This window comes from Colias philodice, chromosome 7 (assembly GCF_061535455.1).
Source record: "Colias philodice isolate Cphi_HAF_F1 chromosome 7, ilColPhil1 Martin Lab GWU primary, whole genome shotgun sequence".
NCBI lineage: Eukaryota > Metazoa > Arthropoda > Insecta > Lepidoptera > Pieridae > Colias > Colias philodice.
The window spans coordinates 5,553,115-5,578,011 of NC_143092.1; the positions used below are offsets into that span (position 1 = coordinate 5,553,115).

At 33.7% G+C, this 24,897-nt stretch overlaps 1 protein-coding gene across 1 annotated transcript; it reads left to right on the forward strand.

The window, feature by feature from the left end:
* Positions 1-3,084: 3,084 nt before the first annotated feature.
* Positions 3,085-23,993, forward strand: LOC149487071 (uncharacterized). Its single transcript, XM_089697289.1, has 23 exons — positions 3,085-3,847; positions 3,925-4,218; positions 4,622-4,738; positions 5,897-6,270; positions 6,357-6,472; positions 6,894-7,127; positions 7,528-7,640; positions 8,213-8,313; positions 8,444-8,563; positions 10,114-10,290; positions 12,495-12,641; positions 12,781-12,889; positions 13,832-14,458; positions 14,586-14,696; positions 15,009-15,104; positions 15,298-15,397; positions 15,492-15,556; positions 15,640-16,497; positions 17,148-17,306; positions 18,470-18,548; positions 18,824-18,879; positions 19,043-19,093; positions 21,833-23,993. Exons 1-23 carry the CDS (start codon positions 3,413-3,415, stop codon positions 21,965-21,967), a joined length of 4,674 nt encoding a protein of 1,557 aa, XP_089553415.1. The 5' UTR covers positions 3,085-3,412; the 3' UTR covers positions 21,968-23,993.
* Positions 23,994-24,897: the final 904 nt, after the last annotated feature.

The following is a 24,897-nucleotide window of genomic DNA, read 5'->3' on the forward strand; positions in this document are numbered from 1 at the left end:
ACAGACTCTCAATGATAATTTTTAGTTTAAGGCTTATTTCCACGGTATTTCTGATAATAAAGAAAAATTTAACTAAAGTCTAAAATATAAATTACGTTTTTTTAACGAATTGGAAGAGAAGTTAATTTAGTTATATTTAGTTCTATTAGGTACATATTTAACTAGATTCCGTCTGCAGCCTCGACGGCATTGTATAAACAAAAGACGTGTGGCCTCAGAGGAATAAACCTATAGAGTTCTTATATTGAGACAGAACAAAATACATATTTTCTAATCTACTTACTCCTAGTCAATAACAGCATAAGTCAGATTGAGATAGCGATAGAGTATCTGCACTGTCTTCAAACGTAGCGCGCCGGCTAAGTTTTGTTTGCCTTCCAGCTGGAGGTCTCGGTGCGTCAAGTGTTTTTAACGAAATATTTAGAAAATATAAAGTGTATAGTGTTTCTTTTTATTTGTCAGTGTGCTAAAATGACTATTGTATGTTTAGCTACCGGCTATTACTAGTCGAATGGGAGTTTTGGATGAAAACAATGAAAAAATATCTTTCCATCGGTAAGTGATTTTCAGCAAATTGATAAATATTTATGTTCTAACCCTATTTGAAGGTTTTATCAAGCGCTTTTTTATAAGTTTATGTTGTAACTGTAACATTTACCCACTTTATGGGGTTGTGGAATACAAAAGAATTAAATAATTTTTAAAAAATGTCACAATATTATCACGTTTGGCATTTTGTTTACCACCGTAGTGTTGTAACACATCTAGCGTATATTATCGATTTATGACAAAAAATCTATTTCATATTAACGTTGATTTATTTATTTTGTTTCTTATATCAGATTTATATTATGTAGTTGTTGTAGCAAATAATAGATGTAAATTTTCTACAGCAGGAAAATAAAAAATACCACGTGGTTGTTTTATTTGACTTTAAATCTGTTTAGTTTGTTGTTTCTCTTTTAGATTATTAATAAATTCATTTTGTTTTAGATTTCCAGAGCTAAATAAAAAATGGGTATAAAACATGAGACGTGTAGATTGGACGCCGTCGAAATTTGCTAGATTGTGTTCACTGCATTTCGAGCCTGCGTGTTATCAAGATGGATACTCTAGAAGAATTGTGCAATCTTACGCTTACGTTTTTTTTTTGTTCCTTTAGATAATAAATACATTTGTGTGTGAGTGAATTTTTATTTGGAAATTTTTTTACACATTTACTTTAAATGTGTAACTATGTGAAAATTAAACGGTTGATTAAATGACAGTTCTCATAGATGAGAAACTACTATTGAAATACATACATAATATAGGTACATGCGTTTTCAAATAAAAACCCGCATAGTTCCCATTCCTGTGGGATTTACGGGATCAAAAGTAATTTTTCCAAATTTCATTGTAATCGGTTTAGTAGTATTCGCGTGAAAGAGTAACAAACATCCATCCTCACAAACTTTCGCTTTATTAGTAGGATGTAAGGAAAATGTTTTCTTTAAAACTGTCCTTTTATGAACTTGTTAAAATTCATGCTGACTGTGCCTTTCTCCTCACTCCTTTAACTTTATTGATCTTTATTTTAAATTAGTTACATTTCAAGTTTTAAAATTTATTTTAAAATATACTAGCTTTCCGCCCGCGTTTTTAAAGAAAATCCCGCACAGTTCCCGTTCACGTGGGATTTCCGGTATAAAACCTATCCTATGTGTGTATGTACAAAATTTCATTGTAATCGGTTCAGCAGTGAAAGAGAAAGTTATCCATTCTCGCATAATTTCGCATTTATTATATTCGTAGGATTAAACAAATAATGTATTCAACTGAAATTTATGATTAATTTTGTTTTTTTTTATTATTTATTATTTCACGAAACCGTAAATGCAAAATGCATTCACGATTTTATCGATTGAAGCACATCCCATCACTATCACCTTCTATCTATCTAAATACGTACCTATAGTAAAAATGGTGCCATGACTATGTTGAAACGTAGCTTGTAGTCTATAGCTATCTCATTCTTTCTTACGACGTTTTCTTTAGATAGAGAGAAACAAATATATGTAAATTGTATACGCTCGATACAAGTACTCTATAGGTTTATTCCTCTGAGCGTGTGGCACTCGGGGACTGCCACGCCCCGCGGTAAAGCTATTGCACTCATCAAGCCACACCTCCGTGCCCGTCGGAGTGGGGAGCGTGCTGCGTGAGGTACCAATTACAATAATTCTTATTTCTTAGCTATTTATTGAATCACACTAACTATTTATTTATTTATTTATTTTTATTTATTTATTGAATACAATTTACAAACAAACTAAGCAAACAAACAACTGAACGAAATATATGTTTTTATTAGTTAGTTCTTTAAAGAAACGAATCTTCAATGGCGGCGTTTATCATTCCCTCTCGCTCACACACGGCCGTACGGTATGCAAAAAAAAAATGGAAAAATAAAATCACTAAAATGTATTTGATTTTCCCTATAATAGTTTTTATCATAAATTTACAATGACAATTATGCATTTGCGAAAGTAAATAATGTTTTATTGGAATTTGACTAAATATGTTCTTTGGGAAAAGTTGTTCAGTTTTATGGGCTTATTACAAGTATTATGGGGATTTTATTACATTCTGTATACGTAAATATGATAATTCATATAAATACACAAATACAATAACAAAAAAGTTTGTCAACAAACAATTTGAAATAATTAATAAAATAATTATCAATTTACGTTATTTTTATTTTCTTTTTTGATGATCCTACCATCTGTCAAAGTCAGCTTTGGCCGCCATTGAAGATTCGTTTCTTTATTGAACTGACTAATACAATGGTGATAAAAGTTTATTTTATAATCGTATTTTTATTGATCTGAATGAGGGATCTTCTACAATTGCTATGTAAAATGCCAATCCTGTATAATAAATTTGATTATTTAGGATAAATCAATTTATTTGTTTTACACTTGTTTTACAGCACAATAACTAGAAAAAAAAAATTGTAGTCTGTAATTGTCATATAGACTGCTGAATTAATCCATAGACTATCGGTGATTTGTTTTTAAAATTCCATTTTGAATAGGCAAAATGTCGCTGTTCTTGGTTGTCAAGCTATTTTCTCATCGCAATGTGCCGTTCTGGCGCATACTATGTATGAAACATTACAGTTTGGCGTGTGCGTTGTATTTTATTTTAGACAAGACTTGACGGCTATTTTAAAAACTCCATGGCTTTCTATTGGTTATCGCTATATTACTGGTTTGGTATTTCGTAAACATCAGAAACGAAACAAGACGAAATTTTAGTCTAATGGGAGGAAAATAAATGTTTCAAGCAAGTTAATACTACATTTGTATGGTGCAGTAAACTAATTTGTATGATAATCTAACCTTCGTTCTCAATACTTCGTGAAACCATGGAGGATAAGATGGAGAGTGAACAGAGTTATAGTGAAGAGAGCAGCAGTAGTTCCTCTGATAGTTCCAGTGAGAGTTCAGATAGTGAGGAAGAGTTGATGGAACCTATTCGTATCTTAGGCCAAACCTTGGAGCTACCTCAGGATCTTTGTGAAGATCCAGCTTTATTTAAGGAGTTTTTCTCAATGAAATTATGGGATAGTTTGGATGATAGGCATAAGGAATACCTCAAAGAACTCTTGCCAACGTTTTCAGAAAATGATGAGGAAGAAAAGGAAACAACAATAAAAATGCTATTCAACCATGAACCATTTCATTTTACATCACCCTTGACATGTTTCTTTCGAAATTTAAGGCAAGGTAACTACAGACCGGATATTGCCAGAATGAGGAAGTTTTTGACAAAGGCTAGAGCTAAACAACAAAGGCATAAGGTAATACTGCTTAATGCATTACTATTTAAAGGCATTTTGTTAATTCACAGAAGCATGATGATAAATTTATTTTTCAGATAAAGTCTTACTATGCAAAGTTATTGCCTGAAGTATTAATTTCAAGAGAGAGATTATTAGCAGTAGCAAAAGCTGCACCGCCAGGCCCCATTCCTCATGTGCCATTACTACCACCAAAACCATCAACTAAAAATAATTATAAGCCAATGTATGTCCGGGCCAAGCATAGATATTTTGAAGAATTAGCAGCTATATGGAGTGAGGTGGGTGGACAAGAATCAGATGATGAAAATTATCCCGAAGGACCTCCAGAACATTTCTTGAAAAAGAGAAAAAGAAATAATGCATTACAGGTACCTATTAATGTAAAAAAAAATATAATTGGTTATATTATCAGGGCTTAACTTAGCAGAAAATAATTTAATAATTTGGCGTGTAATTTAATATCATACAAAAAAAAATCAATTATGATTTTAATATATAAACTTAAATGCCCTAATAATGCCATAATATACAGGGTGTAATTGTTAAGTGTGCACAGGCGATTATTCCGTAACTATTAGAGATATCAAAAAACTTTAAACTGATAACGAAAGTACTTAACCTAATGAGTAAAATGGCCATAATAAATTTTTAAAAATAAAACGATTGATATCTGCAATAGTTACGGAAGAATCGCTTGTGCACACTCAATGATTACACCCTGTATATTATAAGTGACTACTTTATGTATTATTGAATAACTTTTGTTTTTAGAGTGCTGATACCAATGTATCAAGTACGTTGGGAGGTGCTGAGGTCACACATCCATCTTCATTAGCCTGCTTAAAGAATGTTTTATCTGCTCACAGAGCTAGGAGACAATACAGAGAGGTATTGCAGTACAGTAGCACCTCTATAAGTCGAATATCAAGGGAGACGCCAAAAAATTCGAGTAATAGAGTTTTCAACTTATGGAGGATTTCGACTTAGGCGGATTTTGATTCGACATAAAGAGTTTGAGGTTTATTCTTATAAATTTTGAGTTAGAGAGGTAAAGTTCATTAAAATTCAACTTGCAGAGGTGACAAACATGTTTTTATTTATTACAAATCAACATTATTTCAAATCATTTTAAAATAAAAAATATGGCATTAAAAAAGTCAGTATATTTTTATTGCTGTAAATAATTTAGTTGTTCTCTAGCATTGTCTAATCTATAAAGAGCAGAAAATTCTTCTTCTTCAGAGATACTGATTTGCTCTATAAAATTTCGTAAGGTATTCAATACGGTTCTTGCCTCTTTGATGGAAACCTATGGATCGCATGTACTATTCACGTCTTCTATGTCATCTTAATTATTAGTATCGGTTTTATGAGCTACTGAATCGATAATTCGTCATCAGATACTTAATGCAAACACGTGTTTACGTGAGTCATAAATTTATTATTGTATACTCCTAAAATGTTTTCTAAGAAACAATAGTGTACTTGCACTGTCGGCAAATTCTTAGTCGGTAACTTATTTTTGTTCGAACAATAGAGGTAATAAATTCCAAATCATCAAGTTATAAAGGTTGTAAAATAAAACGTTGCTATGTTCGAGATACAGAGGTCAAATTTGATTTTTCGAGGTATAGAGTGAAAATATGTACCAAAATGGCTTGGAGGGACTCGGTGATTATTTCGACTAACAGAGGGACAAAATTTCAAGTAATAGAGGTTTTCGGGTTTGAAGGGAAGGGAACAAGACATTTTTTCGAGATTTGGAGGTTTTTGACTTATCGAGGTTCGACTTAACGAGGTGCTACTGTATTTATATGTTATTCTATACATAATATCATAACATATTTATTTATTAAATAGTTATTTTATTTTAGAAATATTGAGCTTAAAATTACTTTTTATTTTTTGTGTACTTTTTTTCGCCTTGAGTTTGGTGAGTAGAATATTACTTATCATTTGTATCTAGTTTTCTTTAATATTTCATCCAATTGAAGACTGTATTGCTACAATTTAAACTGTGTCTTACTAAAAATATTATGTTCTCAGAATCATCCAGAATTAAATACCACTGGTATTACTTTAGATGATATCAAACAGAGAGTAGCGTTAATGAATGGAGCAAAGAAACTCATGTTTGGAGGATCCAAAACAGATATGCCTATACAGAAGATGCGCAAAGGAACTAAAAGAGAAATACATCAAAAAGCTAAAGATTTTAAATTACCTCTGAAAAAACCTAAAGATGACCTTGAGAGCACTGAAAATAAACTCTTACCACATATAAAGATAAAATGTGAACAAGAGGAGACGGATTCTGAAAGTTCATCATTTTTCGATCCAACAAACAGCCCAAGGCATTGCAAAAAACTGCTTGATAATGTTGAAATTAAACAGGAAGTAAATGATTATGATCATGTAAAGTAGGTTTTATTCTTTATATGTACATAATATGTAGGTTTTTGGAAATGCAAAATCAAAACTTAATGATTATTTTGAAAAATTTCAGTTCAAGATATTATGATATAAAAGAGGATGGGATCAAGAAGGAACCTCAAGATGGACTGGCAAATTCAAGAATACATCAACCTGTTCCAATTAAACTGGAAGATCTTGATGGAATCGGTCGGTTTTTACAATCAGATATTATAATTGTATATTTTATTATGAAATTTAGTTTATACTTTATTTGAGTTTATAATAAATTGTTCTGGAAAATTATAGAAATATAAATGGCCACAAAAAATGACTAAACTATTCATTTTTTTTTGTTTAAATTGATGAAACCACATTTATTTTCACAATAGTATTTGTGAATTATTAGAATACGGGTACAATTTAGAAAAAATATCTTGTAAATAAAACTTGGGTCATTTCAGCCACATCCCTTATGTACAATTTGAGTGATAAATAATCGAACTCATATCAATTATAAAATTGATTGTTTTCTTATTTGTGCAAAGTATTGTTAAAAATTGTTCTATCACTATGAAATGAACTCTTTAATAAAAAATTGCTATTAATCCCAATTTGCGTCTAATAATAGACATGATGGCGTTACCAGTAGAGCTAGCGGATGATTCGGGGGACGTTATGGTGGACTCAGACGTGAGGGACGAAGACGAAGCCCTAACGGAGACGACTCATGCGAATTTCCTATCGCTAGTGCGCGCATTGTTCCCAGCGAAGGCGGCGCATAGAGCGTCCAAGCATGAGTTGTATGCGCGGTGCGCGGCTGTCATGCGATCGCCCATTGCGCCGCTCAATACTTGGTACAATTGTGAGTTTCTATTACTACATATCTATGTATGCGTTCATTTATTGAAGTGAAAACTTCTTTAGCGGCGTTGAGCACTTTTCTGTAATGGGTATAAAATCTTAAACTCGCGTCAGGACACGTGACCTGATCGAAAAAGCGTAAGACGGATGGATATCAAACATGATGAACGTTAATAATCAAGTTTTCACTTCTGCCGGCACTCCCGGAGTGCAACCCGTCTTTTTTTTTAAACTTTAAACTCCTCCTAGCATTTTGTAAAATGCAATGATTTCACAGTCAAAAGGAATTACTATTAACTTGGAGTAAAACTTCATTTGACACAAATATATTAAATTATACATTTATTTGATTTTCATCTACATATTAGTAAATTAAGTCTCAAAATGATGAATGATTTCAGTGTCCGATGATTGGTGTTCAGAGTTAAGTTCAGCTTTGGACTTTCTGGCCGGGGAGAGAGGACCACATCCTGATGATTTTGTTCCATATCTTCAATACATGCCTGAAACGCAGGTAAGAAAAGTATTTATTAAATATAAATACACAGTTAATCAATTCAAATCTACATCTATATAGTGCATTAGGGTAATTTCGGATGACGGGTAAATGCAATAATGTTAAATTAATATGTAACTAGTGACTGATTAAACAAATATGAATGCTATTTTTACCAAACTCGTTTATTTTCATACAATACCTTTACGATACTCACAATAAAACGATGCTCTGTAGTGGTATTCACAATTTTCCGAATTACCTGACATCCGGAATTCCTCGAATGCACTAAAATTAAATAAATATCTCAATAAAAAATACAAATTACAAACAAAGCAAAATAATTCAAAGTTAATAAAGATTTAACGCAATTCGAAAAGCCTTTCATTTTGTAGACAACATACAGCTGTGCATCACGATGACGCAATGGCAACGTGTCCAGCTGAGTACGGGAATTTTCTATTATTATTAATTGGCGGCGTTGCCAAACCGTCGCATAATGAGTTAGGCTCCATACATTTGATTATAATGAGGCAGAGCTCATAGAAGAAGCTTGGTGAAAAATTTAAATTATTTTATTTCTGTGATAGATGTACCAATGGATAGGTGCAGGTCGAGATTGTGACGCAATATTGGGCCGTTTGTGCGAAAGGTGGCTTAGGGCTGCCGCACCGCCATCACCGCCTCCCAGGTATGTATTTATTTTTACTTATACATACATAATTTTATTAATGCAAAAGATGATTTAAATTTGAAATATGTATTTACGTATTTCAAATTTATTATATTTTATACATTTTAAAGATATGTTACATTTTTAGCAGGTACCCAACAAACTGGGTTGTTCGACAGCCAACCACTTCCGAAATAACTGAGTTCAGGGCTCAAGAACGACGTAGATTTGCAGCCGCTTCCAAGCCATTTACGTACATCCAGTATGGGTAAATATCATATATTTTAGGACTTACTTTAAATAATAAAATTCAATATCACATATAGTTTTCTACAAGTAAATTTAAATAAAAGTAAAATACATTGGAAATACTTTTCATATAAACGAACAAAGCGCACAGGAACAAGTCTCCCAAATGAATTTTCAGTAAAAACAATGTCGTAAATGCAGCTTCAAATAAAAAAAAGTGAACATATTTACCACGGACTAAGGTGGTTAATATACATGCATGTTGTAGTTTTATATATTTTGCAGGCAATTTTGCCAATTACGGCGTCATTAGTTTAAATAATAATAGTTAAAAAAAAAACTAAAAAACACGCTTTTCATAGAAAACCGAACTAAAAAATAGAAAATTTTATCAAATTATTGTATTGTCATCGGTCCTCAATAAATCTACAAAGTTTGAACGAAATCTGGCCGTTTAAAGTGGGTCAAAATCGCGCCCAAAGAAGTCGGTTACAAACAAACAAACATACAGGTGAAGCTAATATAAAGCGTGTAAAAATGTTCAGCAATTTGTATTATGCCGAGTTTACTTTTTCCAAACGTCTACAAGGAGTCTATTTCTGTGTAGTTTAAGAGTATGAAGCAAAATTACCGATCTTCTATTAGATGATACGTGTAATATTCAAGATCAATTAATCTAAAAAATAAAATATATTTGAAACTAGATTTTTAGCAGGTACAAAAACATAAAATATTAAAATTGACTTGAATATTACACGTATCACCTAATTACTAATAGAAGATTGGTAATTTTGCTCTATACCCCCTCTTAGCCTAACTTAACTAAACTGCTGAGTAAACTGATGACGCCGTTTGTAAACGGCAAATTTATATAACTCGTCTGGAACATCTACACGACACTGCTTAGACATTTTAAGATCTTCTTTCGCCTTTCAATAGGCGTTTCTAGTTTCAATTCGTCTGGGACGTCTGCATAACGTCGCTAGGACATTTAAGATGACCATTTTATTGGTTGAATCTAGTTCATGCACGCCAATGTGTTTACAATAACTCCTTAGACATAGGTTACACGCTCAGTTTGGTGTCAGTTCAGTCCATCAGTCTGCTCAGAATGACGGGAGAATTATCGTGTAACCGGTTGACTGACGGACTGATGGTTCAGAATACCCGTGTTTTTCATCGATCATTCTGGCATCAGTCTAAGCCGGATCAAACTGATGGACTGAACTGACGCCGGACTGAGCGTGTAACCTACATTGAGATAATAGTACTACGTATGGAGGAGACACCACGAACAAAATCTGTGCGCCATTTTTTGCTCTAACTAAGTTTTAAAAATTATTATCTAGTTAGGTACTTACCGATGAAAGTTATTCCTTTGCATTTTTCCGTATTATTTGTGCAATATCGTAACACTCACGAAGGCATATTTGATGCGTTTCACTTTAAAACAAATAAAAAATGAGCGTGCAGTTACGCCATATGGCGTATGTTGAGAGGAACATAAGTGATGTAGGCGGTGTCGTCTCCATATGTATATCTCAATGGTAACCTATGAATTACTCACAGGTACCGTTCGGTTGTGGGTCCGGCGAGCGGCGTGCGCGCGGGCGGGGCGGGGGGCGGCGCGGCGCTCGTGGCGGCGCAGCGCCCGAGAGCTGCCGGCTTCTTCGCGCTGCTGCGGGACGCGCTCGCGCGGCTGCCCAACGGGGAGGGCACGCGGCGGGACATACTGACGCTGCTCAAGTGAGTACATTACACCGTACACAGCCGGCTTCTTCGCGCTGCTGCGGGACGCGCTCGCGCGGCTGCCCAACGGGGAGGGCACGCGGCGGGACATACTGACGCTGCTCAAGTGAGTACATTACACCGTACACAGCCGGCTTCTTCGCGCTGCTGCGGGACGCGCTCGCGCGGCTGCCCAACGGGGAGGGCACGCGGCGGGACATACTGACGCTGCTCAAGTGAGTACATTACACCGTACACAGCCGGCTTCTTCGCGCTGCTGCGGGACGCGCTCGCGCGGCTGCCCAACGGGGAGGGCACGCGGCGGGACATACTGACGCTGCTCAAGTGAGTACATTACACCGTACACAGCCGGCTTCTTCGCGCTGCTGCGGGACGCGCTCGCGCGGCTGCCCAACGGGGAGGGCACGCGGCGGGACATACTGACGCTGCTCAAGTGAGTACATTACACCGTACACAGCCGGCTTCAACCAATAGTATCTATCGCTTCCTCGCTTCACATCCGCACAAATTATTGGTAGAAATGCACCCTAATAGTACAGACTACAGATACAAAGCGACGCTATGTAGCGTCCCTCGACTGTCCTCGTAATTCGCCTCCGAACTAAAGGAGAATGACCACGGGTGGTATCGGTAAAATTTTAGTTGTGCCACGTATTCGTGATATTGTTAATTCCTATTTGTATTTATAATGAACACATGTATCACTATTAAGTCTTAATTATACCGGATAAATTGAAATAATAGTAAAAGTTTGTGTTTTGAAACATGTTAATGACCACGTATGGAAGCGTCTTTCCAAACTATACAAGGCCAGTACGCAACGGTGTGAAACTAATCACGTATAGTTTGGAAATAACTTTTTCACAAAGTTCTTCCAATCTATACAACAGCAGTACGCAAGTACTCGCGTATACTTTGTAGTGAAGTAAGTAAGAATAGCGCTCCAAAATATACAGCGCCAGTACGCATGCGGACTAATCGTGTATGTTTCGGAGTAAGCGCGGCGTCTTTCCATTGCTCGCGCTTATATTATTGTATTGCTTTTTTGAAATCTATTATTAAAATGCATGTGTATTGTGTATGTTATGTTGCGTACTGATCGTATATTTTTTGTATCGAGGATGCTTGTGTCTTCGTTCCCGACTATACTGCACGACTTACAATTGACAATAGTACTAAAATGTAAGAATCTAATAAGTCCAGAAGAAGACGGTTGCGAGGCGACGGCTATTTTTGTGTAGTTAAAAAAAACACGAACCTAACCTAACCCATAGGTAACCCTTATATCTGTTACCTATTTATTTTTCTAAGCTAACCTAATAATATTTTTATTCCATATTTTACTGAATCAATCAAGAAGAATAAAAGTAGATAGATATAGCTGTACAAGTCTTTGATTGCCTACGCCTATTTATTATTTCGCTCAAGCGTAAGTGGTGTAGTAGGTATATGTAGTTATATTTTGCGTACTGATCGTGTATAGTTTGGAACGAAGAAGCAAGCATCCGCGTTACAAAGTATACACGATCAGTACGCAAAATTCGTGTATATTTTGTAATAACAAACTTAAAAACAGCATTACAAAGTATACACGAGCAGTTTCCTATGGTTGCGTTCTGGCTATGTATAGTTTGTAAATACGCCGTATGGAATCGGTAAAATACTAGTTGTGTCACAATTGTTGTGATATTGTTAATTCCTATTTGTATTTATAATGATCATATTTATCACTATTAAGTCGTAATTATACCGAATAAATAGAAATAAAAGTAAAAGTTTTTGTTTTGACACATATATCTATCTCTCTTGCAAGCGTCCTGCGTCATCTGTCATTGTGTTCGACGCATTGTTCGACGTTATTTATTTTGAAATAATGTTTATTACGATTTACTTTTCACATTTCTCTTGTAAATTAAAATATTACCTATGTAATAAATGTAAAACTTAACGTTCATCGTTAGTTTAAACTCGATAAAGTATTTTTTTAAAGTGTTGAATAACACTATTGTTTTATTTTACTGTCGCAATCTGCGGCTTATTTACATAAAAACTTTAATCGTTTCTAAAATTACTAACATCAAGCTTTAAATTGAGCTATATTTCATCTTGACACAATAAGTTTGATTGCGATACCAAGTGCCATAGTAACTTGGGCAATCTCCATTACTCTCTTCTAAATATTTTTTTATTTTATTTAACAGAATGTCCCAATGGATAATACCGTGCAGCGATCAAACATTGGCATCGGCTATATCGGCTGCTTTGGATCGACTCGTATCTGTGAAACGAGATCCCATCGTCAAATACGATCAGAGAACAGCGGTTTGGACATATTTACATAGAAATAGGTAGTGTAAAGTTTACGTTATTAGAATATAATATTAATAAAAAATACGACATATAAGTTTCTTTTTTATTATCATGCGGTTATTTCTGTCTACTGTAACAAAAGTATAATATTTGTAAAATAATTGTATTATTTTATAGAACCGAAGAAGACTGGTTAAAAAGCAGCAATGCCCGAAATCGCGCAAACAAAGCACTTGCGTCAGAACCTCCGTTACAATCTCCACAAACACCTCATAGTGTTATTAATGTACGTATAAATGTATTCAAATGTATTATTTTTACAGTAAATTTAATGTGTTTAAATTTTAATATCAATTTATATCTATAGTCCTTTCCACCTAAGATGATTTCTGTGACACATGGATTTTTGACACGTGTAGAGATGTCTTTACTGAAATCATATCAATTGTTTTCGATAATCGATAATATTTTATATGGAAATGAAATCGATTTGAATAAAGTACCTAAATTAGTTTTTTCGGCATTTCGCCAACAATGCTATAGGTTGCCTGGTAGAAATCGCTCAGTAGCGATAAGGCCGCCTTTTTGGCTATATATTATATTGTCTTTTTTTCTTTTGTTATATTGTCTGTTTTTATTTGGTGCTAAATAAAGTGTATTTATTATTATTATTATTTATTAATGAACTAAGGAAACTTAATAGCAAACAACAGCAACAAAAAGTCAACAATAACAATTAGTAATAATAACAGAATACCACGTAAAGTATCAATATAAAAATGCAACTTGTATACAAGGCTGACGCACTCGTATAGACGATTGACTCGATTGACAAACGATCACAAGATGGGCGCCGATTATATGATTTTCCAACTCTATGATTTTTCAACGATCCATTTCATGTACACGAATTGCGTAGGTATTATATTTTTGTGTTATTTTATTTTATTTTTCATTATATTAAACTAAACAATACTGTTTTTGATTTATAAGCTTAAGATGTTTCATTTTTATATTTTTGGTAATAATGCCGCCTAAAATAAAAATATTATGCACTAAAATTATTTTGGCGTTTTAAACATAAAATACGTAATTTGGAACACGATGAAGTGTCACAGGAATCATCATAGGTGAAAAGGACTATAATATCTTTGATATTTTTTGTCATTTATCAAAACAATAGCATTTAATTAATTTAAAATTACTGAAACCAAAACGGTTAATTTAGATGGAGTTAGAAGTTGGTAGCATGGAGGAAGTCGTCGACAACGCTTCCGACAGTGACGTAGACGTCGATGATAGCGGGTCCTCAACTTCATTGCCGCAATTATCTTCCGCTCAACTGCTTATGCAAGCCACACAAGCCACGCAACCGAAACCGCTCACACCGAAACCGAAACCGAAACTGGTGCCCACACCGCAACGACCGAAAACCGTTATAAAACAGTCCCCACAACCAAAGCAGACACCACAGCCGAAAACGCCGAACGTCATCAAAATTAATCAAGCAAAGCCAGTGTCACAAGCAAAAACAAGTCTACTTACACCAAAACCTAAGACGAAACAGAGCGTTATGCCGTCGAAGCCGTTAGTGAAGCAAAGTGTTCCATCGCCAAAGCAAAGTGTACAGTCACCGAAACAAAGTGTGCAGTCACCGAAGCAAAGTGTACAGTCACCAAAGCAAAGTGTGCAATCGCCGAAGCAAAGTGTACAGTCGCCAAAACCAAATCTCATACAAGTTAAAAATTCGCAGTCCAGTGAGTCACTTACGAATGTGTCTGCAGTAGCTTCTCCACAGCGATCGCCAATGGTTAAGCAAAAGTCCTTACCGAAGATCGAAACGTCGCAGGTTTCGGTAAGTTCTTACTTATGTAATATTGTTGATTTTAATATTTTTGTAATTTTTTTATATTACATTTCTAAATGATCACCTAATGATAATCACTTTTGTTTATTATATCTTCAATTACTAAAATTTACAGGTGGCTGCATCAGGGTCTACTGCACCGCAAGTATCTACAGTTCTACCAACATTGATACAAAGTAGTGTTTCCACGGCGCATCAACAGAATTCAGTCATTCAAACCTCCAAGGTAATTAAAATAGTTTTGAAGTGAAACTTCTTTATCGGGGTTGGAAAAAAATTTAGTGTAACATTTTTCCGTTACGCGCCATCTTTTTCTTATCCCTACCACACGTGATTCGACGTATTTCTGTAAAGTTGCATATAGTAAATTATTTTTTGAAAAATAAGGTCATAAAGAAGTTTCACTTCGTACGTGTGTACACTAGTACACGCACACATTTTTTTTTTCATAGGTATACCATGTACTCGTGGCGGTCTAATTTATACATAATCTCGCCATTCTTTATAAATTGTCTTTTCAATATTTTATTTATTTCAGGTGTCACAAGTCACTCGGTCTTTATTAATAAGACCACCGGCTGTACAAACTACTGCTACGGTTTCTGCGGTCACTGTATGCACACCTTCTGCACAGGTAAAACACTTGACACGGATTTTAGATAAAATGACACAATAGAGTTAAAATTAAATTCATATAATTATAAGAAAAGTTTATTATTGTTGGCACACAAAAAAGTTACGACATGTATAAAATGAACAAAAATTTATTGTAATTGTTTATAAAAAAAATAATATAAAATGCATTAATAAAAATTTAATCCATCCAGCTACCATCAAACGCGAGACGAGGGGTTGTAAGAGTATTAAGTCCAGCCACACCCTCATCGGGAAAATCTCTCATATCACCACGGGCACTTATGACACAACGTAAGTGAAAATTTACTATAATTTATATAAAATTATTTTAATTTACGTAAAAAATGAATATTGATATAATATAATTATGTCATTTTATTTGTAGCAGTAACAACAGCAAAGAAACGACCGTCGTTACCGGGGACATCATGTGTAACAACGATCGCACAGGTATATTTAAAACTTAGAATTCGAACCAGTTTAACATATATTTTATTGCATGTTTTGTTATTAAAAGGAATTTATTGTTTTAGAGTACACCAAATGTCACAAATGTAGTGAGCAGTTCGCCCACAGTAGTCACGACATCGATCACGACTCGAACGGTGCAATTGGCCGGCGGTCGAACAGTGCAATTATCCAATCAAACGGTCCAATTAGCTGGTGGCCAAGCGGTTCAATTATCGGGACACACCCTACAACTCTCCTCCTTACAACTTCCAACGCATAGCGTTCGCTTACCGAGCGGTCAAACTGTCCAATTGGCCTCCCCACAAACAGTACAAGCAGTCCGAGCCGTTGCCCAAAAGAATACCAGTCCGAGACCGCAATCGCCAACCGTCCGACCGATCAATTCAGTTCAAATTCCAGTTTCTACAGTTCAATTGACTGGCCAAACGGTACAAATAGCGGGACAAACGGTCCAATTAGCTGGCCAAAGTGTTCAACTTACTGGACATACGGTGAAATTGCCAAGCGGACAGAGCGTTCAAGTGGCAAGTCAAAGCGTTTTGCCTACACAAAGTGTTCAACTACCTTCGGGCCAAACGGTTCAATTGGCCAGCGATAACATACAAACGATGTTGAATACGCAGAACGTTCAAATGGCAAACCAGAGCGTTCAGTTGGGTTCGCAAACTGTACATATAGGTAATCAAACAGTTCAGTTGGCTGGGGGTCAGACGGTACAATTGCCGAGTGGCCAAACCTTACAATTATCTAGTGGTCAGACGGTTCAGTTATCTAGTGGGCAAACCTTACAATTGGCTAGTGGACAAACTTTGCAATTGGCCAATCAGACGCCGAAGTCCATAGCTCAAGTAGTAAGAACTCAAACCACAGGAGAGAAGACGAATCAACCGATTGTGGCAAAACTTTTAACTAATGCACAAGTGAGTTATTTTAATATTAGTCAAGATATTTTTGTTTTCACGTCAAGCAAGAAATCTAGTAAACTTAAAGACGAAAAAAATATAATAATAAAACAATGATATATCATTTGCGCAATATTTAGCTTGTAACAACATTGTTACGAAATCTAAATCGCGAATGTAACGTAAAAAAGACGGGTTGCACTCTGGGAGTGCCGGCAGAAGTGAAAACTTGATTATTAACGTTGAGCATGTTTGATATCCATCCGTCTTAGAGCGTATACGCACTATGCGGGTAACCGCATTGCGGGTAGCCGTCCGGCTGACCGCAAGCACAATTATGTACGTAATATTCATTTCTATGCGCACTGTGCGGTCTGCGGTAGCCGCATCGCAGTGCGCATAGAAATGAATATTACGTACATAATTGTGATTGCGGTCAGCCGGACGGCTACCCGCAATGCGGCTACCCGCATAGTGCGTATACGCTCTTACGCTTTTTCGATCAGGTCACGTGTCCTGACGCGAGTTTAAGATTTTATACCCAACGCCGCTAAAGAAGTTTTCACTTCAATAATTTGACTGTTTGGCATACATAATTCTGAATTATTCCCGTATCTTTTACTTGAGAAGGTTTGATTTCCAGCCCTTGTTCTGTTTCCAATTTGCAGGGTCAAATGATATCTCTCGAGGGTGTAATGGGTAGAGGTGGGGTGGGCGTGGGGGTGGGCGCTGGGCGTGGTCGTGGGGTACGTGTGTTGTCTCCCGCCACAAGACTCGCGCGACCCGTGCTACTTACGTCCAAGCCGCTGCACAATATTATACTGCAGGTGAGCGTGAGATATCTTTGGCATATTACTATAATATATGTTTTGGTTTAAATATATTATAATTAAATTTTCATTACTGCACCACCTATTGTTTTTCCCCTTTTTAATTCAAAATCCTACCCATAGGTTGCCTGGTAGAAATCGCTCAGTAGCGATAAGGCCGCCTTTTTGGCTTTATATTATATTGTCTTTTTCTTTTTGTTATATTGTCTGTTTTTATTTGGTGCTAAATAAAGTGTATTTATTATTATTATTATTTATATGATGTTACATAATTATATGTCGGCGCAACGACGATAAACGACTACCCTCAAACTACTAAATAATTATAACTAGCTAAAGTTTACTTTGATCTTTTTAAATAAGTGGTTGATTCATTAATCAACCACTAATGAAATAATTAAATTAACGAAATAATTAATGTTTGTTAAAACTGATGAAAATTAATTGTGAAAATTCGAGTGGCAACACTCAAACTAATTCTTGTGAGTCATTGTTTGCTTTAAATGCGATCGCCCGACGGCACAGAGCACATTCACTCGCCGGCCGTCGGAGCGTTCGGAGCTCTCTCTATAATTTCCACGTAGATTAAAAAGGCAGTAAAATACCAACGGGCGTTCTACTTCGAGTATGAGCGCCTGCTCTGATGATGGTGACGTCAGAATTGCTGACGTTACTCTTTTAAAAATAGCCTTTGGGCCCTTCTCCCGTCATATATAATTTGTAAAATTAAATTCTAAATCTGACATGATTAAAAAGAGCAACTAAGGAGTTTCTTGCCGATTCTTCTCCTTAGATACTGCTTTCCGAATCGGTGGTAAATGTTAAAAATATGTACCTAATGACGTTTCAAAAGTGCTTCTAGAAGAAGTCTAATTGAATAAATAAATGTTTGAGTTTGAGTTTGAGTTTAGAACGAGGTTTGAGATTAGTGGTGTGGTTTGACGGACATTTTCTCAAGATTGTATTATTGAAATGACTTCAAGTATTTTGGCCGTGTTAAACCGCTGATTGCAGAACACATCATAATAAGAAAATTGGTGAAAATTTACATTTTAGAAAGCTGTTTATGTTTTTTTTTTCTCACAGGCATCAAACTTATGGCTTATAACTTTTTCACACAAGTTTTATAGACATCAGTTTAATAATATAATGTTTTATAGCAAAGTGATGGGAGCGCCATAAGAGTACCGGCGAGTAGTGGGGCACCGACGTCGCAGACTATCGTTATAAGCAATATTGGTGAGTGCAATAATTTGTATTTAATAATTAATATTTAAGTAGATTAAGCAATAGGAAAAACTGCCTATAAAATATTGTGAACAATATTTAGATATTTTCTACTAAATGCAAGTATAATTTAAATTTATGATGCAGCATTTACTACTCCATTAAACCCATAATATAGGATCAACATATCGATTGTGATTATTCGAAGCAAAAAAATCGTAATTGACAAGAATATAATATGAATTGTTTGGAGTAACATCTAGTCGTAACGTGGATTTATATTACAGGAGCACAAACAGTTACGACGTCCACCACATCAGCTCCAGTTTTAAAACTACAACAGGTAAATACATACAATAATAAAATAAAGCTCTTTATTAATCTTAAAATTTATCATCATTCCAAAGGAGAATCTGTACAATTAAAATATATTAATACATAGCCATAAATTTAGGCTGCAGAAAGAATAAAAAAACTACGTGTTTTAATTGATTATAAATTTATAGGTGAATCCCATACATCAGGTTAAACTGGCGCAGGGGATTAAAATACAACAGGTGATCATTTATATTTGCATGCTATTGAAATATTTGAGTGCGCACTAATTTGCACGAATGTAAAACTATGCATGCAAAAAACTAACCAAAATTCATACTTAACAGAGGCTTTGATATCTTTATGATGGCATGCACGGATATAATTTTGTCTCTGGAAATAAAAATACAATAATAGTAGTATTTATTGAGATGATTACAGTAAATTGCAATGAAATATGTATTATAAATGCACCAGAACTATTAATAAATAAACCATAAAGGTACAATTTAGGGTATGAAATATGCAGCATTACTTTTCTACATCGAATTATAAGAAAGTATTAAGAGCGTTACTCCCATTCAACGCGTACCGGCCACAGACATGCCACAGAGCAAGAAATATAGGTAGTAACCGGCCGTTACTGAGCGCGAGCACAGTATTACGATAATGTATATTGTAATACTGTGGCGCGAGTTCATTTCAAGCCGTATTTAGAGCAATTTTAAATAATTCTTTGTAATAAAAATACACATTTGTTTCCTAAAAATTCATGATAGGTAATATTCTTAAATACTATACACTTACTAATGTAGACACAAACAAAATAAAAAATACCACGCATTTTTAAACAAAAATCACGCACAATAGACTAGAGTAGATAATTTTTGAAACAAAAAAAAATCGCAGTCGGATGAAACCCATTAGAGAAGGAGGGGAATATGATGAAAATAAAAGGAAAAATAAATTACGGTCAATCCGAGTTCGGGAAGAGGGAGGGGGGAGCTTTTAAGAGAAAAAAATGGTCTCTCTCGATTTCCGACAAAACTACAAGTCCTACGGAAAAAACTTCAATGGCAAAGTTGTAGGTAATAAAAAGTTCTACAACTTTTGTATTCACAATTTTTTCACATAACCTCAAAATTTAGGTGAAAAATTCAAAAAACCAAGTTTTTGGTTTTTTATATTTAACTACTTCAAAATTTATTTTTTTTTCTACGAAATTTGGTGGAAACTTACTTTATTATGTCCTAAATACACTGTAATTTATTTGATTGAAAATATTTATTTTTTCGCCTTATTTTGAATTAATACCAAAAAAACAACCTAATTTTCAATCGAAAAGTCACCCGTCAAAATATCAGCTTTTTTCAAAAACTTGGGGAGCTTTTTATTCATTGAAATCTCTACTTTCATATGGTGTAAAAAAAAATAAACACCACCATAGTAAATGTTCTCAGGAAATGCATACAAACAGTGTGATAATGAGCTTTTACTAAATCAGGCACACTTCTCAAACTACCTGAAATGTTTTTATCGACATCATTTTGCTTTTGAATATACTGTAAAATATTATACTTAGAACAGATAATGTTTTTTCTTTTGAAATATTACCGAAAAGCTGATACAAGAGAAGATATAGAGTTCGAGAAGTGTGTCTGATTTAGTAAAAGCTCATTATCACACTTTTTGTATGCATTTCCTGAGAACATTTACTATGGTGGTGTTTATTTTTTTTACACCATATGAAAGTAGAGATTTCAATGAATAAAAGGCTCCCCAAGTTTTTGAAAAATGCTGATATTTTGACGGGTGACTTTTCGATTGAAAATTAGGTTGTTTTTTTGGTATTAATTCAAAATAAGGCGAAAAAATAAGTATTTTCAATCAAATAAATTACAGTGTATTTAGGACATAATAAAGTAAGTTTCCACCAAATTTCGTAGAAAAAAAATAAATTTTGAAGTAGTTAAAAATAAAAAACCAAAAACTTGGTTTTTTGAATTTTTCAATTAAATTTTGAGGTTATGTGAAAAAATTGTGAATACAAAAGTTGTAGAACTTTTTATTACCTACAACTTTGCCATTGAACTTTTTTCCGTAGGACTTGTAGTTTAGTCGGAAATCGAGAGAGACCATTTTTTTCTCTTAAAAGCTCCCCCCTCCCTCTTCCCGAACTCGGATTGACCGTAATTTATTTTTCCTTTTATTTTCATCATATTCCCCTCCTTTTCTAATGGGTTTCATCCGACTGCGATTTTTTTCATCTTTTTATTATTTTTAAAGGCTTCTACCCCAGTCTACAATTATTTCGAAAACCTACAAAAATATGTGTGTTTGAATGGATTGTTTTTGAATGAAAATTAAATATATTGGAGTATTTTTTCAGCCAAGTAGTAGTAAATTAATCGCTTAATTGAAATATATCGTCAAAGCAGACGGGAGTCTAATAATTTTACTAATATGTGGCGTCTGCATAAAGCTTCGACCATGAATTCCAAAAACGGCATGTGAAAAAACCCTTATAATGGAAAAACTATACACAAAATGTAGAATGTTTTTCAGCCAAGAAACAAATTATGAAGTGGCAAATAATAATATAAAGTATTATAAAGCATAGTATAATTGCTAAAAACATAATAAGTCATACTTTTTCGTACTTCTGAAATCAGCATTTTCGGCTATAGTCAGATTCTAGGACATGAACGATCTTAAGTTTGAATTGATTGTTAATACGTCTATAGAATACCTACCAAGATTACACACTGAAATATTCTCTAAATGTAAAAATATTATAGATAGCAGTTAAAAATATGAAGTTCTTTTAAGAATTTTAATTAATTATTATTAAGAGTAAATTTTACAAATTCTTGTATATAGATAGGCATGCAATATTGATCTCAAAATTACTTTTGCAACCCATAGAACAAATATATTAAAAAATGTACATATTTAATATAAATAAACCTATATTTTTACAGGGTGCAGTCACAAATACATCAGTAGCGACATCTAGCGGCGTTCGAAGTGTACTAATGGACGGACAACAGTTGAAACTCGTCGGCGGTCGACATGTTTTGGCGCGATTATTGAGACCGGCTAATCCAAACCCGTGATTTTACTGTTATAAATAAGATGTGAAATAACACTGTTATAAATAACGTCGAATGACAAATCACAGTGATAAATAATATCACCGTGAAATAACGTCGAATTAAATATATACAGAAAGAGGAGTCGAATGGTGTGATTGGTGATTCAAAAGTAAAGATTGAAGTCGTCGATTTACGGTGTATTTGCAGTAGATATTATTGATAAGAGTAAAAGTTAATAATGTGATTGATTTCAAAGTAATTGTGAAATTCGCATGCATGTTCAATAGATATTATATAATTAGAATATCTATTTAATATACAGATGCTGACTTTTTTAATTTCATAATAATTGGTTTCAGTCCGAGGATCAATGTCAGTATAGTTTTTAAATTGATAGATATTGCCATGCCAAATTATATGAACAAGCTTTAGAATTATCGAGTAATCGTGTTTAACGAAAATAAAAACACCTAATAATCGTCGACTTTTTGAATCCATGTAAATAATATTTAATAAAAAGAATGTTCGGATTCGTTGGGATGAGGAATAAATTTCAAGACAAAATTTTAACATGTAGCGATTGTGTGATTAGTTTAAAAGTAAGTTTTAATCATTAAATATGGAAATCTCTGAAACTATTTAATTTCGAAATGTAAAGAAATATAGTTTTTGTAAATTAATACATTAGGCCAATATAATTTAAATTAAATTAAATTGATATTTTCTATATTCCATATTTATTGGTTGAATTGAGCATTTTGTAAATAGAGAAAATTTTTATTTAAGGTCGAGGCGAAACGTTATGTATTTATAACGATTTGTATATTCGGATGTACACATTAAATAAATTATTTATTGTGATATATTTTAACTTATTATTTAAGATTAGTAGGTATTTCAAATTGGAAATGAAGCAAGATCGATGACGAAAAAAAAACGAAGTGTGTATTTTTAAAGGGAAAGTGAACGGTTATTAATTTTATGAAACCCGTCTTCCAATCGCGTTTATAATGATATGGTTGAATTATTTTATTAATCATAACCACATTAAAAAAAGTAGGAATAATAACTTGAGCACAAAAGTTCATTCTTATAGTTTCATTTGATATAATAGTTTACCCTCAATTAGTACGCAATACGCATTTTATTACTGTAGATGAAAATAGGTGCTAAAGATCGAGTTCATAGTTGAATTATTTCATACATTTTTATGAAACTTAGACATTAATTCATAGTAGGATTTATAATTCACTTTAAATAGGGTTGATTCTATTATTACTGGATACAACCAATTGGAGTATATAGGTAATTAAAAAAGCATCTCCATTAAAATTATAAGGACATTATTTTTTCCAATAAGGGCCGATTTTTCAATCCTTGGTTAAAACTTACTCGTCCAATAAAGTACCTATTACCTACACGATAATATTGAAATGTCACCTGTAAACTGTCACATACGGGCAATTAGAATACATTTTTAAGCTACTTGGCTATTGCATAGTTTAAATTACGTTACGTTACGTTATACGACGAATAAGTTTTAATCAAAGGATTGAAAAATCAGCCCTAAATGAATTAAAATTATCAAGTAGCATAACAAAAAGCTGCTATTTAATCATGTATTATTAAATCATATTTGGGCGTGTTTCTTTTTCGTTATAATAGAATCAGCCATTATTGAGTTAAACGAAACAAGACCACATTTTTACCTTCGAATTTTCATTAACTGCGTTTTTGTAGGTATGATTTTTGTTACAAGTATAACACAATCATTGCTATATATTATAGAAGAACTTTTAACAAATAATTGTTTCTGGACGAATTTGAAGCGTTTGCCTTCACAAATTATTAGGAGATATTTTTTACAGTTGGTACGTTTGCGCCTTGATTTAAATGGATTAAAATGTAATATATTAAGGTAACGTGTACATTGTGTATAATTAAGTTGAATTACTTAGTTATAGAATTATTTTTAATTTATGATTAAAAATATTATTTACTTTGTTAAAATGCTGCAATATTTGGGATTTTCTGTAATATAAGTCAATTAAGAAAATAAGAACTTTGTTTTATTCATTTCTGGTTTTAAAAAGTTAATTTACGTTATAATGTTTTATTATATCGGCAATTACGACCAGTATGTAATACCTTCATATGCTGGCGGTTTTTATTTTTTACAGTCGTTCTTTCGAAGAAAAATATATTTTATGGAAATAAGACATCATTTAAGTGGGAAAACATAATTTATTATATCATTATTTATGTACATAGTGTTTTAGCACAAAATAAATATACGGTTCCGACAAACTATTGGACAAATAAGCCGGTTCAAAATAAACAGCTATCAATATATTCGTGTGCGATATAATATGATATAAAATTTCGCTAGCATCATGATACTGTGATTATGAACTATCGCTAGCGTGTTACATAATGTTTGGTGTTTGATTATCACGATTTAAAACAGTGCCCTGCAATTCCTTTACTCGCCTTTACCTCCACGATATCACATGTAGCCCACTCTTGATACATATATGTATAGTATGATATTACACCCCTTATAACTAACACCGAAGCACACAGAAGAAAATAAATATGCCTTTTATAAAAATAGGTTCAACGTATCGAACGTAACGAAACCCTACATCAGTCTTATATCTATTAAAATAATAAATTACAACATAAAGCGAAATATAGCGCTTGTTCTCAATGCTCATAATATATTCAATAAAAAAGGATATCAATAAAACCGCTATTTGTATAAAATAATAATGTGTTTTTTCTTATTGTTCGTTTGTTCGGGCATTGGAACAAGGACTATTAATGATTTCAATATAAGTAGAGCGACGCCAATCTTACCCTAATATCGATTATATTAAAAATAAACATTCACATTAATTTATTAATACTGACAAGATATTAATTAGCTTTAAGAGATATGAGGGATGTGT

What these genes read in the sequence shown, in the direction of transcription:
- LOC149487071 (XM_089697289.1), top strand. Translation starts at nt 3,413, where the DNA reads ATGGAGGATAAGATGGAGAGTGAACAGAGTTATAGTGAAGAGAGCAGC. An exon ending in CCGCCATCACCGCCTCCCAG is followed by an intron (nt 8,314 to 8,443) that starts GTATGTATTTAT and finishes TTACATTTTTAG; the next exon opens with CAGGTACCCAACAAACTGGG. An exon ending in ACATATTTACATAGAAATAG is followed by an intron (nt 12,642 to 12,780) that starts GTAGTGTAAAGT and finishes ATTATTTTATAG; the next exon opens with AACCGAAGAAGACTGGTTAA.